General features: G+C 46.7%; 1 protein-coding gene across 1 annotated transcript in view; it reads right to left on the bottom strand.

Moving 5' to 3' along the window:
* The window catches only part of epc2 (enhancer of polycomb 2), a 44,654-nt gene that overhangs the window by 4,021 nt on the left and 15,633 nt on the right, over positions 1 to 25,000 (bottom strand). The window contains exons 5-8 of the mRNA XM_028591511.1: positions 20,998 to 21,146; positions 15,302 to 15,431; positions 399 to 593; positions 175 to 258 (exon numbers count right to left, since the gene is read on the bottom strand). Of these exons, the coding sequence (XP_028447312.1) occupies positions 175 to 258; positions 399 to 593; positions 15,302 to 15,431; positions 20,998 to 21,146 (558 nt within the window). The remainder of the gene's footprint in view (positions 1 to 174; positions 259 to 398; positions 594 to 15,301; positions 15,432 to 20,997; positions 21,147 to 25,000) is intronic.

Genomic DNA, 25,000 nt, shown 5'->3' on the forward strand with positions numbered 1-25,000 from the left:
TCTGTCTTTCTTTCTGTCAGTCTGTCTCTATGTCAGTCTGTCTGTCTCTATGTCAGTCTGTCTCTATGTCAGTCTGTCTGTCTCTATGTCAGTCTGTCTGTCTGTCTGTCTGTCAGTCTGTCTTTCTGACACTATAAATAAAGTTGTGTGTGGAACATAAGAGCAGAAACTCACAGAGAAATATTGACATCCATCTTTTCTCCTGAAGACAAAAACTCCGTCAGGATGATTTTCTTCATCAGGGGAAGATGGAGGAGACTGAGGAGACACAGAGATACTCCGATTATTAATAATAATAATAATAATAATAATAATAATAATAATAAATAATAATAAGTATAAAACATTATATCAGAAACAGTATCCAGACCCCCCCCAGAGTACAGAGGCGTTCTGACCAGTGGTGGGGGCGAGTCGTCCTCTCCAGAGCTGTGGAAGTCGTACTGTTTGATGTCGGCCATGTTGACGGTGAAGACAGCGGGGGGGCGGCCGGGACGTCTCTGGGGAGGACACTTCCTGTCCCGCCTCACGTTCTTCTTCTGTGGTCTGATTGGGTCAAAGAGAAGCTCGTCTCGGACGCACAGCGGCTTCTTCTGCAATACACACACACACACACACACACACACACACACACACACAAACACACACACACACACACACACACACACACACACTTCATTAATCAACGTGTAACCAACACACAGACTTTCCTCACTTTATTTATTCAGGGGAGGGTCAGTGAGAGGAAGCCTCTCTTTTGCAGGAACGCCCTGATCACATTCACACATTCATACTGGGAGCTGCCCAGTACCACCAGTCTGATCTGACCACATTCATACTGGAAGCTGCCCAGTACCACCAGTCTGATCTGATCACATTCATACTGGGAGCTGCCCAGTACCACCAGTCTGATCTGACCACATTCATACTGGAAGCTGCCCAGTACCACCAGTCTGATCTGATCACATTCATACTGGAAGCTGCCCAGTACCACCAGTCTGATCTGACCACATTCATACTGGGAGCTGCCCAGTACCACCAGTCTGATCTGACCACATTCATACTGGGAGCTGCCCAGTACCACCAGTCTGATCTGACCACATTCATACTGGGAGCTGCCCAGTACCACCAGTCTGATCTGACCACATTCATACTGGAAGCTGCCCAGTACCACCAGTCTGATCTGACCACATTCATACTGGGAGCTGCCCAGTACCACCAGTCTGATCTGACCACATTCATACTGGGAGCTGCCCAGTACCACCAGTCTGATCTGACCACATTCATACTGGGAGCTGCCCAGTACCACCAGTCTGATCTGACCACATTCATACTGGAAGCTGCCCAGTACCACCACAGTCTGATCTGATCACATTCATACTGGAAGCTGCCCAGTACCACCAGTCTGATCTGATCACATTCATACTGGAAGCTGCCCAGTACCACCACAGTCTGATCTGATCACATTCATACTGGAAGCTGCCCAGTACCACCACAGTCCGACCACATTCATACTTGAATCTGCCCAGTACAACCACAGTCTGATCTGATCACATTCATACTGGAATCTGCCCAGTACAACCACAGTCTGATCTGATCACATTCATACTGGAAGCTGCCCAGTACCACCACAGTCTGATCTGATCACATTCATACTGGAAGCTGCCCAGTACCACCAGTCTGATCTGATCACATTCATACTGGAAGCTGCCCAGTACCACCACAGTCTGATCTGATCACATTCATACTGGAAGCTGCCCAGTACCACCAGTCTGATCTGATCACATTCATACTGGAAGCTGCCCAGTACCACCAGTCTGATCTGATAACATTCATACTGGAAGCTGCCCAGTACCACCAGTCTGATCTGATCACATTCATACTGGAAGCTGCCCAGTACCACCACAGTCTGATCTGATCACATTCATACTGGAAGCTGCCCAGTACCACCAGTCTGATCTGATCACATTCATACTGGAAGCTGCCAGTACCACCAGTCTGATCTGATCACATTCATACTGGAAGCTGCCCAGTACCACCAGTCTGATCTGATCACATTCATACTGGAAGCTACCCAGTACCACCACAGTCTGATCTGATCACATTCATACTGGAAGCTGTCCAGTACCACCAGTCTGATCTGACCACATTCATACTGGAAGCTGCCCAATACCACCAGTCTGATCTGATCACATTCATACTGGAAGCTACCCAGTACCACCAGTCTGATCTGACCACATTCATACTGGAATCTGCCCAGTACAACCACAGTCTGATCTGATCACATTCATACTGGAAGCTGCCCAGTACCACCACAGTCTGATCTGATCACATTCATACTGGAAGCTGCCCAGTACCACCAGTCTGATCTGATCACATTCATACTGGAAGCTGCCCAGTACCACCACAGTCTGATCTGATCACATTCATACTGGAAGCTGCCCAGTACCACCACAGTCTGATCTGATCACATTCATACTGGAAGCTGCCCAGTACCACCACAGTCCGACCACATTCATACTGGAATCTGCCCAGTACAACCACAGTCTGATCTGATCACATTCATACTGGAATCTGCCCAGTACAACCACAGTATGATCTGATCACATTCATACTGGAAGCTGCCCAGTACCACCACAGTCTGATCTGATCACATTCATACTGGAAGCTGCCCAGTACCACCAGTCTGATCTGATCACATTCATACTGGAAGCTGCCCAGTACCACCACAGTCTGATCTGATCACATTCATACTGGAAGCTGCCCAGTACCACCAGTCTGATCTGATCACATTCATACTGGAAGCTGCCCAGTACCACCAGTCTGATCTGATCACATTCATACTGGAAGCTGCCCAGTACCACCACAGTCTGATCTGATCACATTCATACTGGAAGCTGCCCAGTACCACCAGTCTGATCTGATCACATTCATACTGGAAGCTGCCCAGTACCACCAGTCTGATCTGATCACATTCATACTGGAAGCTGCCCAGTACCACCAGTCTGATCTGATCACATTCATACTGGAAGCTACCCAGTACCACCACAGTCTGATCTGACCACATTCATACTGGAAGCTGCCCAGTACCACCAGTCTGATCTGATCACATTCATACTGGAAGCTGCCCAGTACCACCAGTCTGATCTGACCACATTCATACTGGAAGCTGCCCAGTACCACCAGTCTGATCTGATCACATTCATACTGGAAGCTACCCAGTACCACCAGTCTGATCTGACCACATTCATACTGGAATCTGCCCAGTACAACCACAGTCTGATCTGATCACATTCATACTGGAAGCTGCCCAGTACCACCAGTCTGATCTGATCACATTCATACTGGAAGCTGCCCAGTACCACCACAGTCTGATCTGATCACATTCATACTGGAAGCTGCCCAGTACCACCACAGTCTGATCTGATCACATTCATACTGGAAGCTGCCCAGTACCACCACAGTCTGATCTGATCACATTCATACTGGAAGCTGCCCAGTACCATCAGTCTGATCTGATCATTCATACTGGAATCTGCCCAGTACAACCCAGTCTGATCTGATCACATTCATACTGGAAGCTGCCCAGTACCACCACAGTCTGATCTGATCACATTCATACTGGAAGCTGCCCAGTACCACCCAGTCTGATCTGATCACATTCATACTGGAAGCTGCCCAGTACCACCAGTCTGATCTGATCACATTCATACTGGAAGCTGCCCAGTACCACCACAGTCTGATCTGATCACATTCATACTGGAAGCTGCCCAGTACCACCAGTCTGATCTGATCACATTCATACTGGAAGCTGCCCAGTACCACCAGTCTGATCTGATCACATTCATACTGGAAGCTGCCCAGTACCACCAGTCTGATCTGATCACATTCATACTGGAAGCTACCCAGTACCACCACAGTCTGATCTGATCACATTCATACTGGAAGCTGCCCAGTACCACCAGTCTGATCTGATCACATTCATACTGGAAGCTGCCCAGTACCACCAGTCTGATCTGATCACATTCATACTGGAAGCTGTCCAGTACCACCAGTCTGATCTGATCACATTCATACTGGAAGCTGCCCAGTACCACCAGTCTGATCTGATCACATTCATACTGGAAGCTACCCAGTACCACCACAGTCTGATCTGATCACATTCATACTGGAAGCTGCCCAGTACCACCAGTCTGATCTGATCACATTCATACTGGAAGCTGTCCAGTACCACCAGTCTGATCTGATCACATTCATACTGGAAGCTGCCCAGTATCACCAGTCTGATCTGACCACATTCATACTGGAAGCTGTCCAGTACCACCAGTCTGATCTGATCACATTCATACTGGAAGCTGTCCAGTACCACCAGTCTGATCTGATCACATTCATACTGGAAGCTGCCCAGTACCACCAGTCTGATCTGACCACATTCATACTGGAAGCTGTCCAGTACCACCAGTCTGATCTGATCACATTCATACTGGAAGCTGCCCAGTACCACCAGTCTGATCTGATCACATTCATACTGGAAGCTGTCCAGTACCACCAGTCTGATCTGATCACATTCATACTGGAAGCTGCCCAGTACCACCAGTCTGATCTGACCACATTCATACTGGAAGCTGTCCAGTACCACCAGTCTGATCTGATCACATTCATACTGGAAGCTGCCCAGTACCACCAGTCTGATCTGATCACATTCATACTGGAAGCTTCCCAGTACCACCAGTCTGATCTGATCACATTCATACTGGAAGCTACCCAGTACCACCCAGTCTGATCTGATCACATTCATACTGGAAGCTGCCCAGTACCACCACAGTCTGATCTGATCACATTCATACTGGAAGCTGCCCAGTACCACCAGTCTGATCTGATCACATTCATACTGGAAGCTGCCCAGTACCACCAGTCTGATCTGATCACATTCATACTGGAAGCTGCCCAGTACCACCAGTCTGATCTGATCACATTCATACTGGAAGCTACCCAGTACCACCACAGTCTGATCTGATCACATTCATACTGGAAGCTGCCCAATACCACCAGTCTGATCTGATCACATTCATACTGGAAGCTACCCAGTACCACCAGTCTGATCTGACCACATTCATACTGGAATCTGCCCAGTACAACCACAGTCTGATCTGATCACATTCATACTGGAAGCTGCCCAGTACAACCACAGTCTGATCTGATCACATTCATACTGGAAGCTGCCCAGTACCACCAGTCTGATCTGATCACATTCATACTGGAAGCTGCCCAGTACCACCAGTCTGATCTGATCACATTCATACTGGAAGCTGCCCAGTACCACCACAGTCTGATCTGATCACATTCATACTGGAAGCTGCCCAGTACCACCACAGTCCGACCACATTCATACTGGAATCTGCCCAGTACAACCACAGTCTGATCTGATCACATTCATACTGGAATCTGCCCAGTACAACCACAGTCTGATCTGATCACATTCATACTGGAAGCTGCCCAGTACCACCACAGTCTGATCTGATCACATTCATACTGGAAGCTGCCCAGTACCACCACAGTCTGATCTGATCACATTCATACTGGAAGCTGCCCAGTACCACCACAGTCTGATCTGATCACATTCATACTGGAAGCTGCCCAGTACCACCACAGTCTGATCTGATCACATTCATACTGGAAGCTGCCCAGTACCACCAGTCTGATCTGATCACATTCATACTGGAAGCTGCCCAGTACCACCAGTCTGATCTGATCACATTCATACTGGAAGCTGCCCAGTACCACCAGTCTGATCTGATCACATTCATACTGGAAGCTACCCAGTACCACCACAGTCTGATCTGATCACATTCATACTGGAAGCTGCCCAGTACCACCAGTCTGATCTGATCACATTCATACTGGAAGCTACCCAGTACCACCACAGTCTGATCTGATCACATTCATACTGGAAGCTGCCCAGTACCACCAGTCTGATCTGATCACATTCATACTGGAAGCTGCCCAGTACCACCAGTCTGATCTGATCACATTCATACTGGAAGCTGTCCAGTACCACCAGTCTGATCTGATCACATTCATACTGGAAGCTGCCCAGTACCACCAGTCTGATCTGATCACATTCATACTGGAAGCTACCCAGTACCACCACAGTCTGATCTGATCACATTCATACTGGAAGCTGCCCAGTACCACCAGTCTGATCTGATCACATTCATACTGGAAGCTGTCCAGTACCACCAGTCTGATCTGATCACATTCATACTGGAAGCTGTCCAGTACCACCAGTCTGATCTGATCACATTCATACTGGAAGCTGCCCAGTACCACCAGTCTGATCTGATCACATTCATACTGGAAGCTGCCCAGTACCACCAGTCTGATCTGATCACATTCATACTGGAAGCTGCCCAGTACCATCAGTCTGATCTGATCACATTCATACTGGAAGCTGCCCAGTACCACCAGTCTGATCTGATCACATTCATACTGGAAGCTGCCCAGTACCACCAGTCTGATCTGACCACATTCATACTGGAAGCTGTCCAGTACCACCAGTCTGATCTGATCACATTCATACTGGAAGCTGCCCAGTACCACCAGTCTGATCTGATCACATTCATACTGGAAGCTGCCCAGTACCACCACAGTCTGATCTGATCACATTCATACTGGAAGCTGCCCAGTACCACCAGTCTGATCTGATCACATTCATACTGGAAGCTGTCCAGTACCACCAGTCTGATCTGATCACATTCATACTGGAAGCTGTCCAGTACCACCAGTCTGATCTGACCACATTCATACTGGAAGCTGTCCAGTACCACCAGTCTGATCTGACCACATTCATACTGGAAGCTGCCCAGTACCACCAGTCTGATCTGACCACATTCATACTGGGGAGCTGCCCAGTACCACCAGTCTGATCTGATCACATTCATACTGGAAGCTGCCCAGTACCACCAGTCTGATCTGACCACATTCATACTGGAATCTGCCCAGTACAACCACAGTCTGATCTGATCACATTCATACTGGAAGCTGCCCAGTACCACCAGTCTGATCTGATCACATTCATACTGGAAGCTGCCCAGTACCACCAGTCTGATCTGATCACATTCATACTGGAAGCTGCCCAGTACCACCACAGTCTGATCTGATCACATTCATACTGGAAGCTGCCCAGTACCACCACAGTCTGATCTGATCACATTCATACTGGAAGCTGCCCAGTACCACCACAGTCTGATCTGATCACATTCATACTGGAAGCTGCCCAGTACCACCACAGTCTGATCTGATCACATTCATACTGGAATCTGCCCAGTACAACCACAGTCTGATCTGATCACATTCATACTGGAAGCTGCCCAGTACCACCACAGTCTGATCTGATCACATTCATACTGGAAGCTGCCCAGTACCACCAGTCTGATCTGATCACATTCATACTGGAAGCTGCCCAGTACCACCAGTCTGATCTGATCACATTCATACTGGAAGCTGCCCAGTACCACCACCACCAGTCTGATCTGATCACATTCATACTGGAAGCTGCCCAGTACCACCAGTCTGATCTGATCACATTCATACTGGAAGCTGCCCAGTACCACCAGTCTGATCTGATCACATTCATACTGGAAGCTGCCCAGTACCACCAGTCTGATCTGATCACATTCATACTGGAATCTGCCCAGTACAACCACAGTCTGATCTGATCACATTCATACTGGAATCTGCCCAGTACCACCACAGTCTGATCTGATCACATTCATACTGGAAGCTGCCCAGTACCACCCAGTCTGATCTGATCACATTCATACTGGAAGCTGCCCAGTACCACCAGTCTGATCTGATCACATTCATACTGGAAGCTGCCCAGTACCACCCAGTCTGATCTGATCACATTCATACTGGAAGCTGCCCAGTACCACCAGTCTGATCTGATCACATTCATACTGGAAGCTGCCCAGTACCACCAGTCTGATCTGATCACATTCATACTGGAAGCTGCCCAGTACCACCAGTCTGATCTGATCACATTCATACTGGAAGCTGCCCAGTACCACCCAGTCTGATCTGATCACATTCATACTGGAAGCTGCCCAGTACCACCAGTCTGATCTGATCACATTCATACTGGAAGCTGCCCAGTACCACCAGTCTGATCTGATCACATTCATACTGGAAGCTGTCCAGTACCACCAGTCTGATCTGATCACATTCATACTGGAAGCTGCCCAGTACCACCAGTCTGATCTGATCACATTCATACTGGAAGCTGCCCAGTACCACCACAGTCTGATCTGATCACATTCATACTGGAAGCTGCCCAGTACCACCACAGTCTGATCTGATCACATTCATACTGGAAGCTGCCCAGTACCACCAGTCTGATCTGATCACATTCATACTGGAAGCTGCCCAGTACCACCACAGTCTGATCTGATCACATTCATACTGGAAGCTGCCCAGTACCACCACAGTCTGATCTGATCACATTCATACTGGAAGCTGCCCAGTACCACCACAGTCTGACCACATTCATTCTGGAATCTGCCCAGTACAACCACAGTCTGATCTGATCACATTCATACTGGAATCTGCCCAGTACAACCACAGTCTGATCTGATCACATTCATACTGGAAGCTGCCCAGTACCACCACAGTCTGATCTGATCACATTCATACTGGAAGCTGCCCAGTACCACCAGTCTGATCTGATCACATTCATACTGGAAGCTGCCCAGTACCACCACAGTCTGATCTGATCACATTCATATTGGAAGCTGCCCAGTACCACCAGTCTGATCTGATCACATTCATACTGGAAGCTGCCCAGTACCACCAGTCTGATCTGATCACATTCATACTGGAAGCTGCCCAGTACCACCAGTCTGATCTGATCACATTCATACTGGAAGCTACCCAGTACCACCACAGTCTGATCTGATCACATTCATACTGGAAGCTGCCCAGTACCACCAGTCTGATCTGATCACATTCATACTGGAAGCTGCCCAGTACCACCAGTCTGATCTGATCACATTCATACTGGAAGCTGTCCAGTACCACCAGTCTGATCTGATCACATTCATACTGGAAGCTGCCCAGTACCACCAGTCTGATCTGATCACATTCATACTGGAAGCTGCCCAGTACCACCACAGTCTGATCTGATCACATTCATACTGGAAGCTGCCCAGTACCACCAGTCTGATCTGATCACATTCATACTGGAAGCTGTCCAGTACCACCAGTCTGATCTGATCACATTCATACTGGAAGCTGCCCAGTATCACCAGTCTGATCTGACCACATTCATACTGGAAGCTGTCCAGTACCACCAGTCTGATCTGATCACATTCATACTGGAAGCTGTCCAGTACCACCAGTCTGATCTGATCACATTCATACTGGAAGCTGCCCAGTACCACCAGTCTGATCTGACCACATTCATACTGGAAGCTGTCCAGTACCACCAGTCTGATCTGATCACATTCATACTGGAAGCTGCCCAGTACCACCAGTCTGATCTGATCACATTCATACTGGAAGCTGTCCAGTACCACCAGTCTGATCTGATCACATTCATACTGGAAGCTGCCCAGTACCACCAGTCTGATCTGACCACATTCATACTGGAAGCTGTCCAGTACCACCAGTCTGATCTGATCACATTCATACTGGAAGCTGCCCAGTACCACCAGTCTGATCTGATCACATTCATACTGGAAGCTTCCCAGTACCACCAGTCTGATCTGATCACATTCATACTGGAAGCTGCCCAGTACCACCACAGTCTGATCTGATCACATTCATACTGGAAGCTGCCCAGTACCACCCAGTCTGATCTGATCACATTCATACTGGAAGCTGCCCAGTACCACCAGTCTGATCTGATCACATTCATACTGGAAGCTGCCCAGTACCACCAGTCTGATCTGATCACATTCATACTGGAAGCTGCCCAGTACCACCAGTCTGATCTGATCACATTCATACTGGAAGCTGCCCAGTACCACCCAGTCTGATCTGATCACATTCATACTGGAAGCTGCCCAGTACCACCAGTCTGATCTGATCACATTCATACTGGAAGCTGCCCAGTACCACCAGTCTGATCTGATCACATTCATAGCTGGTACCACCAGTCTGATCTGATCACTGCCCAGTACCACCAGTCTGATCTGATCACATTCATACTGGAAGCTGGTACCACCAGATCTGATCACATTCATACCCAGTACCACCACAGTCTGATCTGATCACATTCATACTGGAAGCTGCCCAGTACCACCACAGTCTGATCCACATTCATACTGGAATCTGCCCAGTACAACCACAGTCTGATCTGATCACATTCATACTGGAATCTGCCCAGTACAACCACAGTCTGATCTGATCACATTCATACTGGAAGCTGCCCAGTACCACCACAGTCTGATCTGATCACATTCATACTGGAAGCTGCCCAGTACCACCACAGTCTGATCTGATCACATTCATACTGGAAGCTGCCCAGTACCACCACAGTCTGATCTGATCACATTCATACTGGAAGCTGCCCAGTACCACCACAGTCTGATCTGATCACATTCATACTGGAAGCTGCCCAGTACCACCAGTCTGATCTGATCACATTCATACTGGAAGCTGCCCAGTACCACCAGTCTGATCTGATCACATTCATACTGGAAGCTGCCCAGTACCACCAGTCTGATCTGATCACATTCATACTGGAAGCTGCCCAGTACCACCAGTCTGATCTGATCACATTCATACTGGAAGCTGCCCAGTACCACCAGTCTGATCTGATCACATTCATACTGGAAGCTACCCAGTACCACCACAGTCTGATCTGATCACATTCATACTGGAAGCTGCCCAGTACCACCAGTCTGATCTGATCACATTCATACTGGAAGCTGCCCAGTACCACCAGTCTGATCTGATCACATTCATACTGGAAGCTGTCCAGTACCACCAGTCTGATCTGATCACATTCATACTGGAAGCTGCCCAGTACCACCAGTCTGATCTGATCACATTCATACTGGAAGCTACCCAGTACCACCACAGTCTGATCTGATCACATTCATACTGGAAGCTGCCCAGTACCACCAGTCTGATCTGATCACATTCATACTGGAAGCTGTCCAGTACCACCAGTCTGATCTGATCACATTCATACTGGAAGCTGTCCAGTACCACCAGTCTGATCTGATCACATTCATACTGGAAGCTGCCCAGTACCACCAGTCTGATCTGATCACATTCATACTGGAAGCTGCCCAGTACCACCAGTCTGATCTGATCACATTCATACTGGAAGCTGCCCAGTACCATCAGTCTGATCTGATCACATTCATACTGGAAGCTGCCCAGTACCACCAGTCTGATCTGATCACATTCATACTGGAAGCTGCCCAGTACCACCAGTCTGATCTGACCACATTCATACTGGAAGCTGTCCAGTACCACCAGTCTGATCTGATCACATTCATACTGGAAGCTGCCCAGTACCACCAGTCTGATCTGATTACATTCATACTGGAAGCTGCCCAGTACCACCACAGTCTGATCTGATCACATTCATACTGGAAGCTGTCCAGTACCACCAGTCTGATCTGATCACATTCATACTGGAAGCTGTCCAGTACCACCAGTCTGATCTGATCACATTCATACTGGAAGCTGTCCAGTACCACCAGTCTGATCTGACCACATTCATACTGGAAGCTGTCCAGTACCACCAGTCTGATCTGACCACATTCATACTGGGAGCTGCCCAGTACCACCAGTCTGATCTGACCACATTCATACTGGGAGCTGCCCAGTACAACCAGTCTGATCTGATCACATTCATACTGGAAGCTACCCAGTACCACCAGTCTGATCTGACCACATTCATACTGGAATCTGCCCAGTACAACCACAGTCTGATCTGATCACATTCATACTGGAAGCTGCCCAGTACCACCAGTCTGATCTGATCACATTCATACTGGAAGCTGCCCAGTACCACACCAGTCTGATCTGATCACATTCATACTGGAAGCTGCCCAGTACCACCACAGTCTGATCTGATCACATTCATACTGGAAGCTGCCCAGTACCACCACAGTCTGATCTGATCACATTCATACTGGAAGCTGCCCAGTACCACCACAGTCTGATCTGATCACATTCATACTGGAAGCTGCCCAGTACCACCACAGTCTGATCTGATCACATTCATACTGGAATCTGCCCAGTACAACCACAGTCTGATCTGATCACATTCATACTGGAAGCTGCCCAGTACCACCACAGTCTGATCTGATCACATTCATACTGGAAGCTGCCCAGTACCACCAGTCTGATCTGATCACATTCATACTGGAAGCTGCCCAGTACCACCAGTCTGATCTGATCACATTCATACTGGAAGCTGCCCAGTACCACCAGTCTGATCTGATCACATTCATACTGGAAGCTGCCCAGTACCACCAGTCTGATCTGATCACATTCATACTGGAAGCTGCCCAGTACCACCAGTCTGATCTGATCACATTCATACTGGAAGCTACCCAGTACCACCAGTCTGATCTGACCACATTCATACTGGAATCTGCCCAGTACAACCACAGTCTGATCTGATCACATTCATACTGGAATCTGCCCAGTACAACCACAGTCTGATCTGATCACATTCATACTGGAAGCTGCCCAGTACCACCACAGTCTGATCTGATCACATTCATACTGGAAGCTGCCCAGTACCACCACAGTCTGATCTGATCACATTCATACTGGAAGCTGCCCAGTACCACCACAGTCCGACCACATTCATACTGGAATCTGCCCAGTACAACCACAGTCTGATCTGATCACATTCATACTGGAATCTGCCCAGTACAACCACAGTCTGATCTGATCACATTCATACTGGAAGCTGCCCAGTACCACCACAGTCTGATCTGATCACATTCATACTGGAAGCTGCCCAGTACCACCAGTCTGATCTGATCACATTCATACTGGAAGCTGCCCAGTACCACCACAGTCTGATCTGATCACATTCATACTGGAAGCTGCCCAGTACCACCACAGTCTGATCTGATCACATTCATACTGGAAGCTGCCCAGTACCACCACAGTCCGACCACATTCATACTGGAATCTGCCCAGTACAACCACAGTCTGATCTGATCACATTCATACTGGAATCTGCCCAGTACAACCACAGTCTGATCTGATCACATTCATACTGGAAGCTGCCCAGTACCACCACAGTCTGATCTGATCACATTCATACTGGAAGCTGCCCAGTACCACCAGTCTGATCTGATCACATTCATACTGGAAGCTGCCCAGTACCACCACAGTCTGATCTGATCACATTCATATTGGAAGCTGCCCAGTACCACCAGTCTGATCTGATCACATTCATACTGGAAGCTGCCCAGTACCACCAGTCTGATCTGATCACATTCATACTGGAAGCTGCCCAGTACCACCAGTCTGATCTGATCACATTCATACTGGAAGCTACCCAGTACCACCACAGTCTGATCTGATCACATTCATACTGGAAGCTGCCCAGTACCACCAGTCTGATCTGATCACATTCATACTGGAAGCTGCCCAGTACCACCAGTCTGATCTGATCACATTCATACTGGAAGCTGTCCAGTACCACCAGTCTGATCTGATCACATTCATACTGGAAGCTGCCCAGTACCACCAGTCTGATCTGATCACATTCATACTGGAAGCTACCCAGTACCACCACAGTCTGATCTGATCACATTCATACTGGAAGCTGCCCAGTACCACCAGTCTGATCTGATCACATTCATACTGGAAGCTGTCCAGTACCACCAGTCTGATCTGATCACATTCATACTGGAAGCTGCCCAGTATCACCAGTCTGATCTGACCACATTCATACTGGAAGCTGTCCAGTACCACCAGTCTGATCTGATCACATTCATACTGGAAGCTGTCCAGTACCACCAGTCTGATCTGATCACATTCATACTGGAAGCTGCCCAGTACCACCAGTCTGATCTGACCACATTCATACTGGAAGCTGTCCAGTACCACCAGTCTGATCTGATCACATTCATACTGGAAGCTGCCCAGTACCACCAGTCTGATCTGATCACATTCATACTGGAAGCTGTCCAGTACCACCAGTCTGATCTGATCACATTCATACTGGAAGCTGCCCAGTACCACCAGTCTGATCTGACCACATTCATACTGGAAGCTGTCCAGTACCACCAGTCTGATCTGATCACATTCATACTGGAAGCTGCCCAGTACCACCAGTCTGATCTGATCACATTCATACTGGAAGCTTCCCAGTACCACCAGTCTGATCTGATCACATTCATACTGGAAGCTACCCAGTACCACCACAGTCTGATCTGATCACATTCATACTGGAAGCTGCCCAGTACCACCACAGTCTGATCTGATCACATTCATACTGGAAGCTGCCCAGTACCACCAGTCTGATCTGATCACATTCATACTGGAAGCTGTCCAGTACCACCAGTCTGATCTGATCACATTCATACTGGAAGCTGCCCAGTACCACCAGTCTGATCTGATCACATTCATACTGGAAGCTACCCAGTACCACCACAGTCTGATCTGATCACATTCATACTGGAAGCTGCCCAGTACCACCAGTCTGATCTGATCACATTCATACTGGAAGCTGTCCAGTACCACCAGTCTGATCTGATCACATTCATACTGGAAGCTGCCCAGTATCACCAGTCTGATCTGGCCACATTCATACTGGAAGCTGTCCAGTACCACCAGTCTGATCTGATCACATTCATACTGGAAGCTGTCCAGTACCACCAGTCTGATCTGATCACATTCATACTGGAAGCTGCCCAGTACCACCAGTCTGATCTGACCACATTCATACTGGAAGCTGTCCAGTACCACCAGTCTGATCTGATCACATTCATACTGGAAGCTGCCCAGTACCACCAGTCTGATCTGATCACATTCATACTGGAAGCTGTCCAGTACCACCAGTCTGATCTGATCACATTCATACTGGAAGCTGCCCAGTACCACCAGTCTGATCTGATCACATTCATACTGGAAGCTGCTCAGTACCACCAGTCTGATCTGATCACATTCATACTGGAAGCTGCCCAGTACCACCACAGTCTGATCTGCTGCCAATGAGCAGCTCCACTAGAACTTGCTCAAGGGCACCTCAGTTACATTACCACCAGCAGATGACGAAGATATTGATTATAAAATGAAGATAATAAAGCATCAGTACCTTGATGTTGACGTCACTGTTGTGTCGGCTGCTGTTGTTCAGAGCAGCTGGGCTGCAGTACGCTGATTTCTCCAGCAGAGGGAGAGAAACCTCTCTCAGGGTCTCTCCGCTGAAATCTTCCATCTGATACCTGAAGAAACAAACCTTAAATCATCATCTCATACCTGAAGAAACAAACCTTAAATCATCATCTCATACCTGAAGAATCATCCTCACATCAGACCTTAAATCATCATCTCATACCTGAAGAATCATCCTCACATCAGACCTTAAATCATCATCTCATACCTGAAGAAACATCCTCACATCAGACCTTAAATCATCATCTCATACCTGAAGAAACATCCTCACATCAGACCTTAAATCATCATCTCATACCTGAAGAATCATCCTCACATCAGACCTTAAATCATCATCTCATACCTGAAGAATCATCCTCACATCAGACCTTAAATCATCATCTCATACCTGAAGAATCATCCTCACATCAGACCTTAAATCATCATCTCATACCTGAAGAATCATCCTCACATCAGACCTTAAATCATCATCTCATACCTGAAGAATCATCCTCACATCAGACCTTAAATCATCATCTCATACCTGAAGAATCATCCTCACATCAGACCTTAAATCATCATCTCATACCTGAAGAAACATCCTCACATCAGACCTTAAATCATCATCTCATACCTGAAGAATCATCCTCACATCAGACCTTAAATCATCATCTCATACCTGAAGAATCATCCTCACATCAGACCTTAAATCATTATCTCATACCTGAAGAAACAAACCTTAAATCATCATCTCATACCTGAAGAATCATCCTCACATCAGACCTTAAATCATTATCTCATACCTGAAGAATCATCCTCACATCAGATCTTAAATCATCATCTCATACCTGAAGAATCATCCTCACATCAGACCTTAAATCATTATCTCATACCTGAAGAAACAAACCTTAAATCATCATCTCATACCTGAAGAATCATCCTCACATCAGACCTTAAATCATCATCTCATACCTGAAGAATCATCCTCACATCAGACCTTAAATCATCATCTCATACCTGAAGAATCATCCTCACATCAGACCTTAAATCATCATCTCATACCTGAAGAATCATCCTCACATCAGACCATAAATCATCATCTCATACCTGAAGAATCATCCTCACATCAGACCTTAAATCATTATCTCATACCTGAAGAAACATCCTCACATCAGACCATAAATCATCATCTCATACCTGAAGAATCATCCTCACATCAGACCTTAAATCATCATCTCATACCCGAAGAATCATCCTCACATCAGACCTTAAATCATTATCTCATACCTGAAGAAACAAACCTTAAATCATCTTCTCATACCTGAAGAATCATCCTCACATCAGACCTTAAATCATTATCTCATACCTGAAGAATCATCCTCACATCAGATCTTAAATCATCATCTCATACCTGAAGAATCATCCTCACATCAGACCTTAAATCATTATCTCATACCTGAAGAAACAAACCTTAAATCATCATCTCATACCTGAAGAATCATCCTCACATCAGACCTTAAATCATCATCTCATACCTGAAGAATCATCCTCACATCAGACCTTAAATCATCATCTCATACAGTGGGGGAAATAAGTATTTGACCGCTTGCTGATTTTGCAGGTTTGCCCACTTACAAAGAATGCAAAAATCTACAATTTTAATCATATGTACATTCTAACAGTGAAAGACAGAATCCCAAAGAAAATTCCAGAAAATCACATCATATGAATTTATTAAAATTGATAACCATCTGATGAGGAAAAACAAGTATTTGACCCCCTGGACAAACAGCAAGTATTCTGGCTCCTACAAGCCAGTTAGTCTTTCTTTAAGACACAGCCCCAATCCGAACCAATTATCTACATCAAATACACCTGCCTCACCTCGTTACCTGTATAAAAGACACCTGCCAACACCCAAACAACCAGCATCCAACATCACCACCATGGGCAAGACCAAAGAGCTTTCTACGGACATCAGGGACAAGATTGTTGATCTGCACAAGGCTGGGATGGGCTACAAGAGAATCGGAAAGCAACTTGGAGAGAAAAGATCAACTGTCGGTGCAGTTATGTGGAAATGGAAGAAGCACCACACCACCGCCAACCTCCCTCGGTCTGGGCCTCCACACAAGATCTTGCCTCGTGGGGTGTCCCTGATCATCGAACGGTGAGGAATCATCCCAAAACCACAAGGGGAACTGATGAATCAACTGAAGGCAGCTGGGACCACAGTTACAAAAAAACGGTTGGTAACACACTACGCCGTCATGGATTGAAATCCTGCAGCGCACGCAAGGTCCCCCTGCTCAAGAAGAAACATGTACAGGCCCGCATGAAGTTCGCCATTCACCACCTGGATGACTCAGAAGAGGCCTGGAAGAAGGTGATGTGGTCAGATGAGACCAAAATAGAACTTTTGGCCTCAACTCAACTCGTCGTGTTTGGAGGGCAAAGAACACCGAGTACAACCCAAAGAACACCATCCCCACCGTCAAGCATGGTGGTGGCAACATCATGCTTTGGGGGTGCTTTTCAGCCAAGGGACGGGACAACTCCATCGTATTGAGGGGAGGATGGGACGGGGCCATGTATCGTGGGAATTCTGGACCGACATCTCCTTCCCTCAGTGAGAGAGCTGAAGATGGGTCGAGGATGGGTGTTTCAGCACGACAACGACCCTAAGCACACCGCCAAAGCAACAAAAGAGTGGCTGAAGAAGAAGCACATCAAGGTTCTGGAGTGGCCTAGCCAGTCTCCAGACCTGAATCCGATTGAAAATCTTTGGAGGGAGCTTAAAATCCGAGTTGCCAGGCGACAACCTCGGAACCTGAATGATTTGGAGGCTGTCTGCAGGGAGGGTGGGCCAACATCCCTGCCGAAATGTGCACAAACCTTGTCACCAACTATAAAAACCGTTTGACATCTGTGCTGGCCAATAATGGCTTTTCTACAAAATATTAACATGCTGTTTGTCCAGGGGGTCAAATACTTGTTTTTCCTCATCAGATGGTTATCAATTTTAATAAATTCATATGATGTGATTTTCTGGAATTTTCTTTGGGATTCTGTCTTTCACTGTTAGAATGTACATATGATTAAAATTGTAGATTTTTGCATTCTTTGTAAGTGGGCAAACCTGCAAAATCAGCAAGGGGTCAAATACTTATTTCCCCCACTGTACCTGAAGAATCATCCTCACATCAGACCTTAAATCATCATCTCATACCTGAAGAATCATCCTCACATCAGACCATAAATCATCATCTCATACCTGAAGAATCATCCTCACATCAGACCTTAAATCATTATCTCATACCTAAAGAAACATCCTCACATCAGACCATAAATCATCATCTCATACCTGAAGAATCATCCTCACATCAGACCTTAAATCATTATCCCATACCTGAAGAAACATCCTCACATCAGACCTTAAATCATCATCTCATACCTGAAGAAACATCCTCACATCAGACCTTAAATCATCATCTCATACCTGAAGAATCATCCTCACATCAGACCTTAAATCATCACTGTTCACAGAGTTCAAAGTGTAGATAACCGTGAAGTCTCTAAGAAATCATAAATTATTTTAACTGAAGACGTATGTTTTCACAGCCAGTCCACAGAAACATACAGAGATTAAACATCCATCATAATGAGCTTTACATTTCAATTGTTCAAATCAAAAGTACGATCAGTGATTCTCAGTTTCAGTCCGAGCATGTCTACCAAATTAAAAGCGACACCATATAGCTGACTCAGCGTAGCTTTGGAGGCCGGTGTAGGAGATGAACACGGTGAGGCAACACGTTGTCTTCCATGTGACCGAGATATGAAAACATTAGTCTGGAGTAACAGAAGCACATTCCCAAAATAAAGGCTGGAAATGTGGCTAACGCGCTGGATGTCAGGCTCTGCCCCTTACCTTCCTCTCGCTGCGTTACCTTACCCTAACTTAGCCAGTTAGAGAGGAAGTGACATCATATTCTTTATACCAAGCAGACCTGCCTTCTGCCCCATCCACATCTTCTTCCTAACATGATATTTCAGCGTGTAGCTCGAAGGTTGTTGTTGTTGTTGTTGTTGTTGTTGTTGTTGTTGAGGGAACAGCAACACAGAGAAAATGAGAGGGCCATCCAGCTTTATCCTGGAAACTTCCATTCATTCAGACTTCTACCGCACAGACTCACTCCCACTTTATTGGGTGACAGCGACTTCAACGCTGCCAAGAAAAGCACCCTGGGAAGGCGGCGCTGTATTTGGGTTCCCCTCTCATTGCCCCTGCTCTGGTGTTCCCCCTCTCATTCCCCCTGCTCTGGTGTTCCCCCTCTCATTCCCACTGCTCTAGTGTTTACCCTCTCATTCTCCCTGCTCTGGTGTTCCCCCTCTCATTCCCACTGCTCTGGTGTTCCCCCTCTCATTCTCCCTGCTCTGGTGTTTCCCCTCTCATTTCCCCCTCTCTGGTGTTTCCCCCCTCTCATTCCCCCTGCTCTGGTGTTTCCCCTCTCATTCCCCCCTGCTCTGGTGTTTTCTCATTCCCCCTCTCATTCATTCTCCCTGCTCTGGTGTTTGCCCCTCTCATTCCCCCTGCTCTGGTGTTCCCCCTCATTCTCATTCCCCTGCTCTGGTGTTCCCCCCTCTCATTGCCCCTGCTCTGGTGTTCCCACCTCTCATTCCCCCTGCTCTGGTGTTCCCCCCTCTCATTCCCCCTGCTCTGGTGTTTCTCTCTCTCATTCCCCCTGCTCTGGTGTTCCCCCTCTCATTCCCCCTGCTCTGGTGTTCCCACCTCTCATTGCCCCTGCTCTGGTGTTCCCCCCTCTCATTCCCCCTGCTCTGGTGTTCCCCCTCTCATTGCCCCTGCTCTGGTGTTCCCCCCTCTCATTCCCCTGCTCTGGTGTTCCCCCCTCTCATTGCCCCTGCTCTGGTGTTCCCCCTCTCATTCCCCCTGCTCTGGTGTTCCCCCCTCTCATTGCCCCTGCTCTGGTGTTCCCCCTCTCATTCCCCCTGCTCTGGTGTTCCCACCTCTCATTGCCCCTGCTCTGGTGTTCCCCCCCCATTCCCCTCATCCCCCCTGCATTGCCCCTGGTGTTCCCCCTCTCATTGCCCCTGCTCTGGTGTTCCCCCTCTCATTCCCCTGCTCTGGTGTTCCCCCCCCATTCCCCCCTCTCATTGCCCCTGCTCTGGTGTTCCCCTCTCATTCCCCTGCTCTGGTGTTTCCCCCATTCTCATTGCCCCTGCTCTCCCCTGCTCTGGTGTTCCCCCCTCTCATTGCCCCTGCTCTGGCGTGTCCGAGCCCGGAGACATTTGTAAACCCTTCTGACCCGTTGTGGTTCTGACTCTGCAGGGTTGTGTTTCTAACGGAGACCTTTGGCAGCGCCGACAGTGACGCCAGCGCTTCTCCTCCTGATTGGCTTTTATCGGTCACGAGATCTCGTTCTCTGAGACTAAAGCTACTAACGTTACCATGGTGAGTCTCCACGCTGCCTCCGGTTTGTGTCCAGTATACCAGTATGTTACCATGGTAACTGTTTATGTCCAGTATACCAGGATGTCACCATGGTAACTGTTTACATCCAGTATACCAGGATGTTACCATGGTAACAGTTTATGTCCAACCCTTCCCCCCCTCACCTCCTCTCCAGCACCTCCAGCGTGAGGTGCAGCAGCTCTCTCTTGGACTTCTCTCTCCTCTTGATCATCTCCAGGATGCTCACGGTCCGGCTGAACTCTCTCCGCAGACGCAGCATCTTCTCGTACGACGCCTCGTCATTCTTACGATTCTGAAACACACAGACGCAGTTATTAATCTGAACATGACACAGAGCTGCACCAGTTATTAATCTGAACATGACACAGAGCTGGGCCAGTTATTAATCTGAACATGACACAGAGCTGCACCAGTTATTAATCTGAACATGACAGAGCTGGACCAGTTATTAATCTGAACATGAAACAGAGCTGGGCCAGTTATTAATCTGAACATGACATAGAGGTGGACCAGTTATTTATCTGAACATGACACAGAGCTGGAGCAGTTATTAATCTGAACATGACAGAGCTGGACCAGTTATTAATCTGAACATGACACAGAGCTGGGCCAGTTATTAATCTGAACATGACAGAGGTGGACCAGTTATTAATCTTAACATGACACAGAGCTGGAGCAGTTATTAATCTGAACATGACAGAGCTGGACCAGTTATTAATCTGAACACGACACAGAGCTGGAGCAGTTATTAATCTGAACATGACACAGAGCTGGGCCAGTTATTAATCTGAACATGACATAGAGGTGGACCAGTTATTAATCTGAACATGACACAGAGTTGGACCAGTTATTAATCTGAACATGACACAGAGCTGGACCAGTTATTAATCTGAACATGACATAGAGGTGGACCAGTTATTAATCTGAACATGACACAGAGCTGGAGCAGTTATTAATCTGAACATGACAGAGCTGGACCAGTTATTAATCTGAACATGACACAGAGCTGGACCAGTTATTAATCTGAACATGACACAGAGCTGGACCAGTTATTAATCTGAACATGACACAGAGCTGGAGCAGTTATTAATCTGAACATGACACAGAGCTGGAGCAGTTATTAATCTGAACATGACACAGAGCTGGGCCAGTTATTAATCTGAACATGACACAGAGCTGGACCAGTTATTAATCTGAACATGACACAGAGCTGGAGCAGTTATTAATCTGAACATGACAGAGCTGGAGCAGTTAGTAATCTGAACACGACACAGAGCTGGACCAGTTATTAATCTGAACACGACACAGAGCTGGAGCAGTTATTAATCTGAACACGACACAGAGCTGGGCCAGTTATTAATCTGAACATGACACAGAGCTGGGCCAGTTATTAATCTGAACATGACACAGAGCTGGGCCAGTTATTAATCTGAACATGACACAGAGCTGGGCCAGTTATTAATCTGAACACGACACAGAGCTGGAGCAGTTATTAATCTGAACACGACACAGAGCTGGAGCAGTTATTAATCTGAACACGACACAGAGCTGGAGCAGTTATTAATCTGAACATGACACAGAGCTGGGCCAGTTATTAATCTGAACACGACAGAGCTGGAGCAGTTATTAATCTGAACATGAAACAGAGCTGGGCCAGTTATTAATCTGAACATGACATAGAGGTGGACCAGTTATTTATCTGAACATGACACAGAGCTGGACCAGTTATTAATCTGAACATGACACAGAGCTGGGCCAGTTATTAATCTGAACATGACAGAGAGCTGGACCAGTTATTAATCTGAACATGACACAGAGCTGGAGCAGTTATTAATCTGAACATGACAGAGCTGGACCAGTTATTAATCTGAACATGACAGAGCTGGACCAGTTATTAATCTGAACACGACACAGAGCTGGAGCAGTTATTAATCTGAACATGACACAGAGCTGGACCAGTTATTAATCTGAACATGACACAGAGGTGGACCAGTTATTAATCTGAACATGACACAGAGCTGGACCAGTTATTAATCTGAACATGACACAGAGCTGGACCAGTTATTAATCTGAACATGACACAGAGCTGGACCAGTTATTAATCTGAACATGACACAGAGCTGGACCAGTTATTAATCTGAACATGACAGAGCTGGACCAGTTATTAATCTGAACATGACACAGAGCTGGACCAGTTATTAATCTGAACATGACACAGAGCTGGACCAGTTATTAATCTGAACATGACACAGAGCTGGACCAGTTATTAATCTGAACATGACACAGAGCTGGACCAGTTATTAATCTGAACATGACACAGAGCTGGACCAGTTATTAATCTGAACATGACACAGAGCTGGACCAGTTATTAATCTGAACATGACACAGAGCTGGACCAGTTATTAATCTGAACATGACACAGAGCTGGACCAGTTATTAATCTGAACATGACACAGAGCTGGACCAGTTATTAATCTGAACATGACACAGAGCTGGACCAGTTATTAATCTGAACATGACACAGAGCTGGACCAGTTATTAATCTGAACATGACACAGAGCTGGAGCAGTTATTAATCTGAACATGACACAGAGCTGGGCCAGTTATTAATCTGAACATGACACAGAGCTGGGCCAGTTATTAATCTGAACATGACACAGAGCTGGGCCAGTTATTAATCTGAACATGACACAGAGCTGGACCAGTTATTAATCTGAACACGACACAGAGCTGGACCAGTTATTAATCTGAACATGACACAGAGCTGGACCAGTTATTAATCTGAACATGACACAGAGCTGGACCAGTTATTAATCTGAACATGACACAGAGCTGGACCAGTTATTAATCTGAACATGACACAGAGCTGGACCAGTTATTAATCTGAACATGACACAGAGCTGGACCAGTTATTAATCTGAACATGACACAGAGCTGGACCAGTTATTAATCTGAACACGACATAGAGGTGGACCAGTTATTAATCTGAACATGACACAGAACTGGACCAGTTATTAATCTGAATACTACACAGAGCTGGACCAGTTATTAATCTGAACAAGACACAGAGCTGGACCAGTTATTAATCTGAGTACTACACAGAGCTGGACCTGTTATTAATGAACAAGACACAGAGCTGGACCAGTTATTAATCTACACACAGGGCTGGACCAGTTATTAATCTGAACATGACACAGAGCTGGACCAGTTATTAATCTGAGTACTACACAGAGCTGGACCCGTTATTAATCTGAACAAGACACAGAGCTGGACCAGTTATTAATCTGAGTACTACACAGGGCTGGACCAGTTATTAATCTGAACATGACACAGAGCTGGACCAGTTATTAATCTGAATACTACACAGAGCTGCGCCAGTTATTAATCTGAACATGACACAGAGCTGGACCAGTTATTAATCTGAACACAACACAGAGTTGGACCAGTTATTAATCTGAACACGACACAGAGCTGGACCAGTTATTAATCTGAACACGACACAGAGCTGGAGCAGTTATTAATCTGAACATGACACAGCGCTGGACCAGTTATTAATCTGAACATGACACAGAGCTGGACCAGTTATTAATCTGAACACGACACAGAGCTGGACCAGTTATTAATCTGAACACGACACAGAGCTGGACCAGTTATGAATCTGAACACGACACAGAGCTGGACCAGTTATTAATCTGCTAGTACTACACAGAGCTGGACCAGTTATTAATCTGAACATGACACAGAGCTGGACCAGTTATTAATCTGATAGTACTACACAGAGCTGGACGAGTTATTAATCTGAACACGACACAGAGCTGGACCAGTTATTAATCTGAACATGACACAGAGCTGGACCAGTTATTAATCTGAACACGACACAGAGCTGGACCAGTTATTAATCTGCTAGTACTACACAGAGCTGGACCAGTTATTAATCTGCTAGTACTACACAGAGCTGGACCAGTTATTAATCTGATAGTACTACACAGAGCTGGACCAGTTATTAATCTGATAGTACTACACAGAGCTGGACCAGTTATTAATCTGATAGTACTACACAAGGCTGGACCAGGTATTAATCTGAACACGACACAGAGCTGGACCAGTTATTAATCTGATAGTACTACACAGGGCTGGACCAGGTAT

The sequence above is a fragment of the Perca flavescens genome, chromosome 11 (genome assembly GCF_004354835.1).
Source record: "Perca flavescens isolate YP-PL-M2 chromosome 11, PFLA_1.0, whole genome shotgun sequence".
NCBI classification, from domain to species: Eukaryota; Metazoa; Chordata; class Actinopteri; order Perciformes; family Percidae; genus Perca; species Perca flavescens.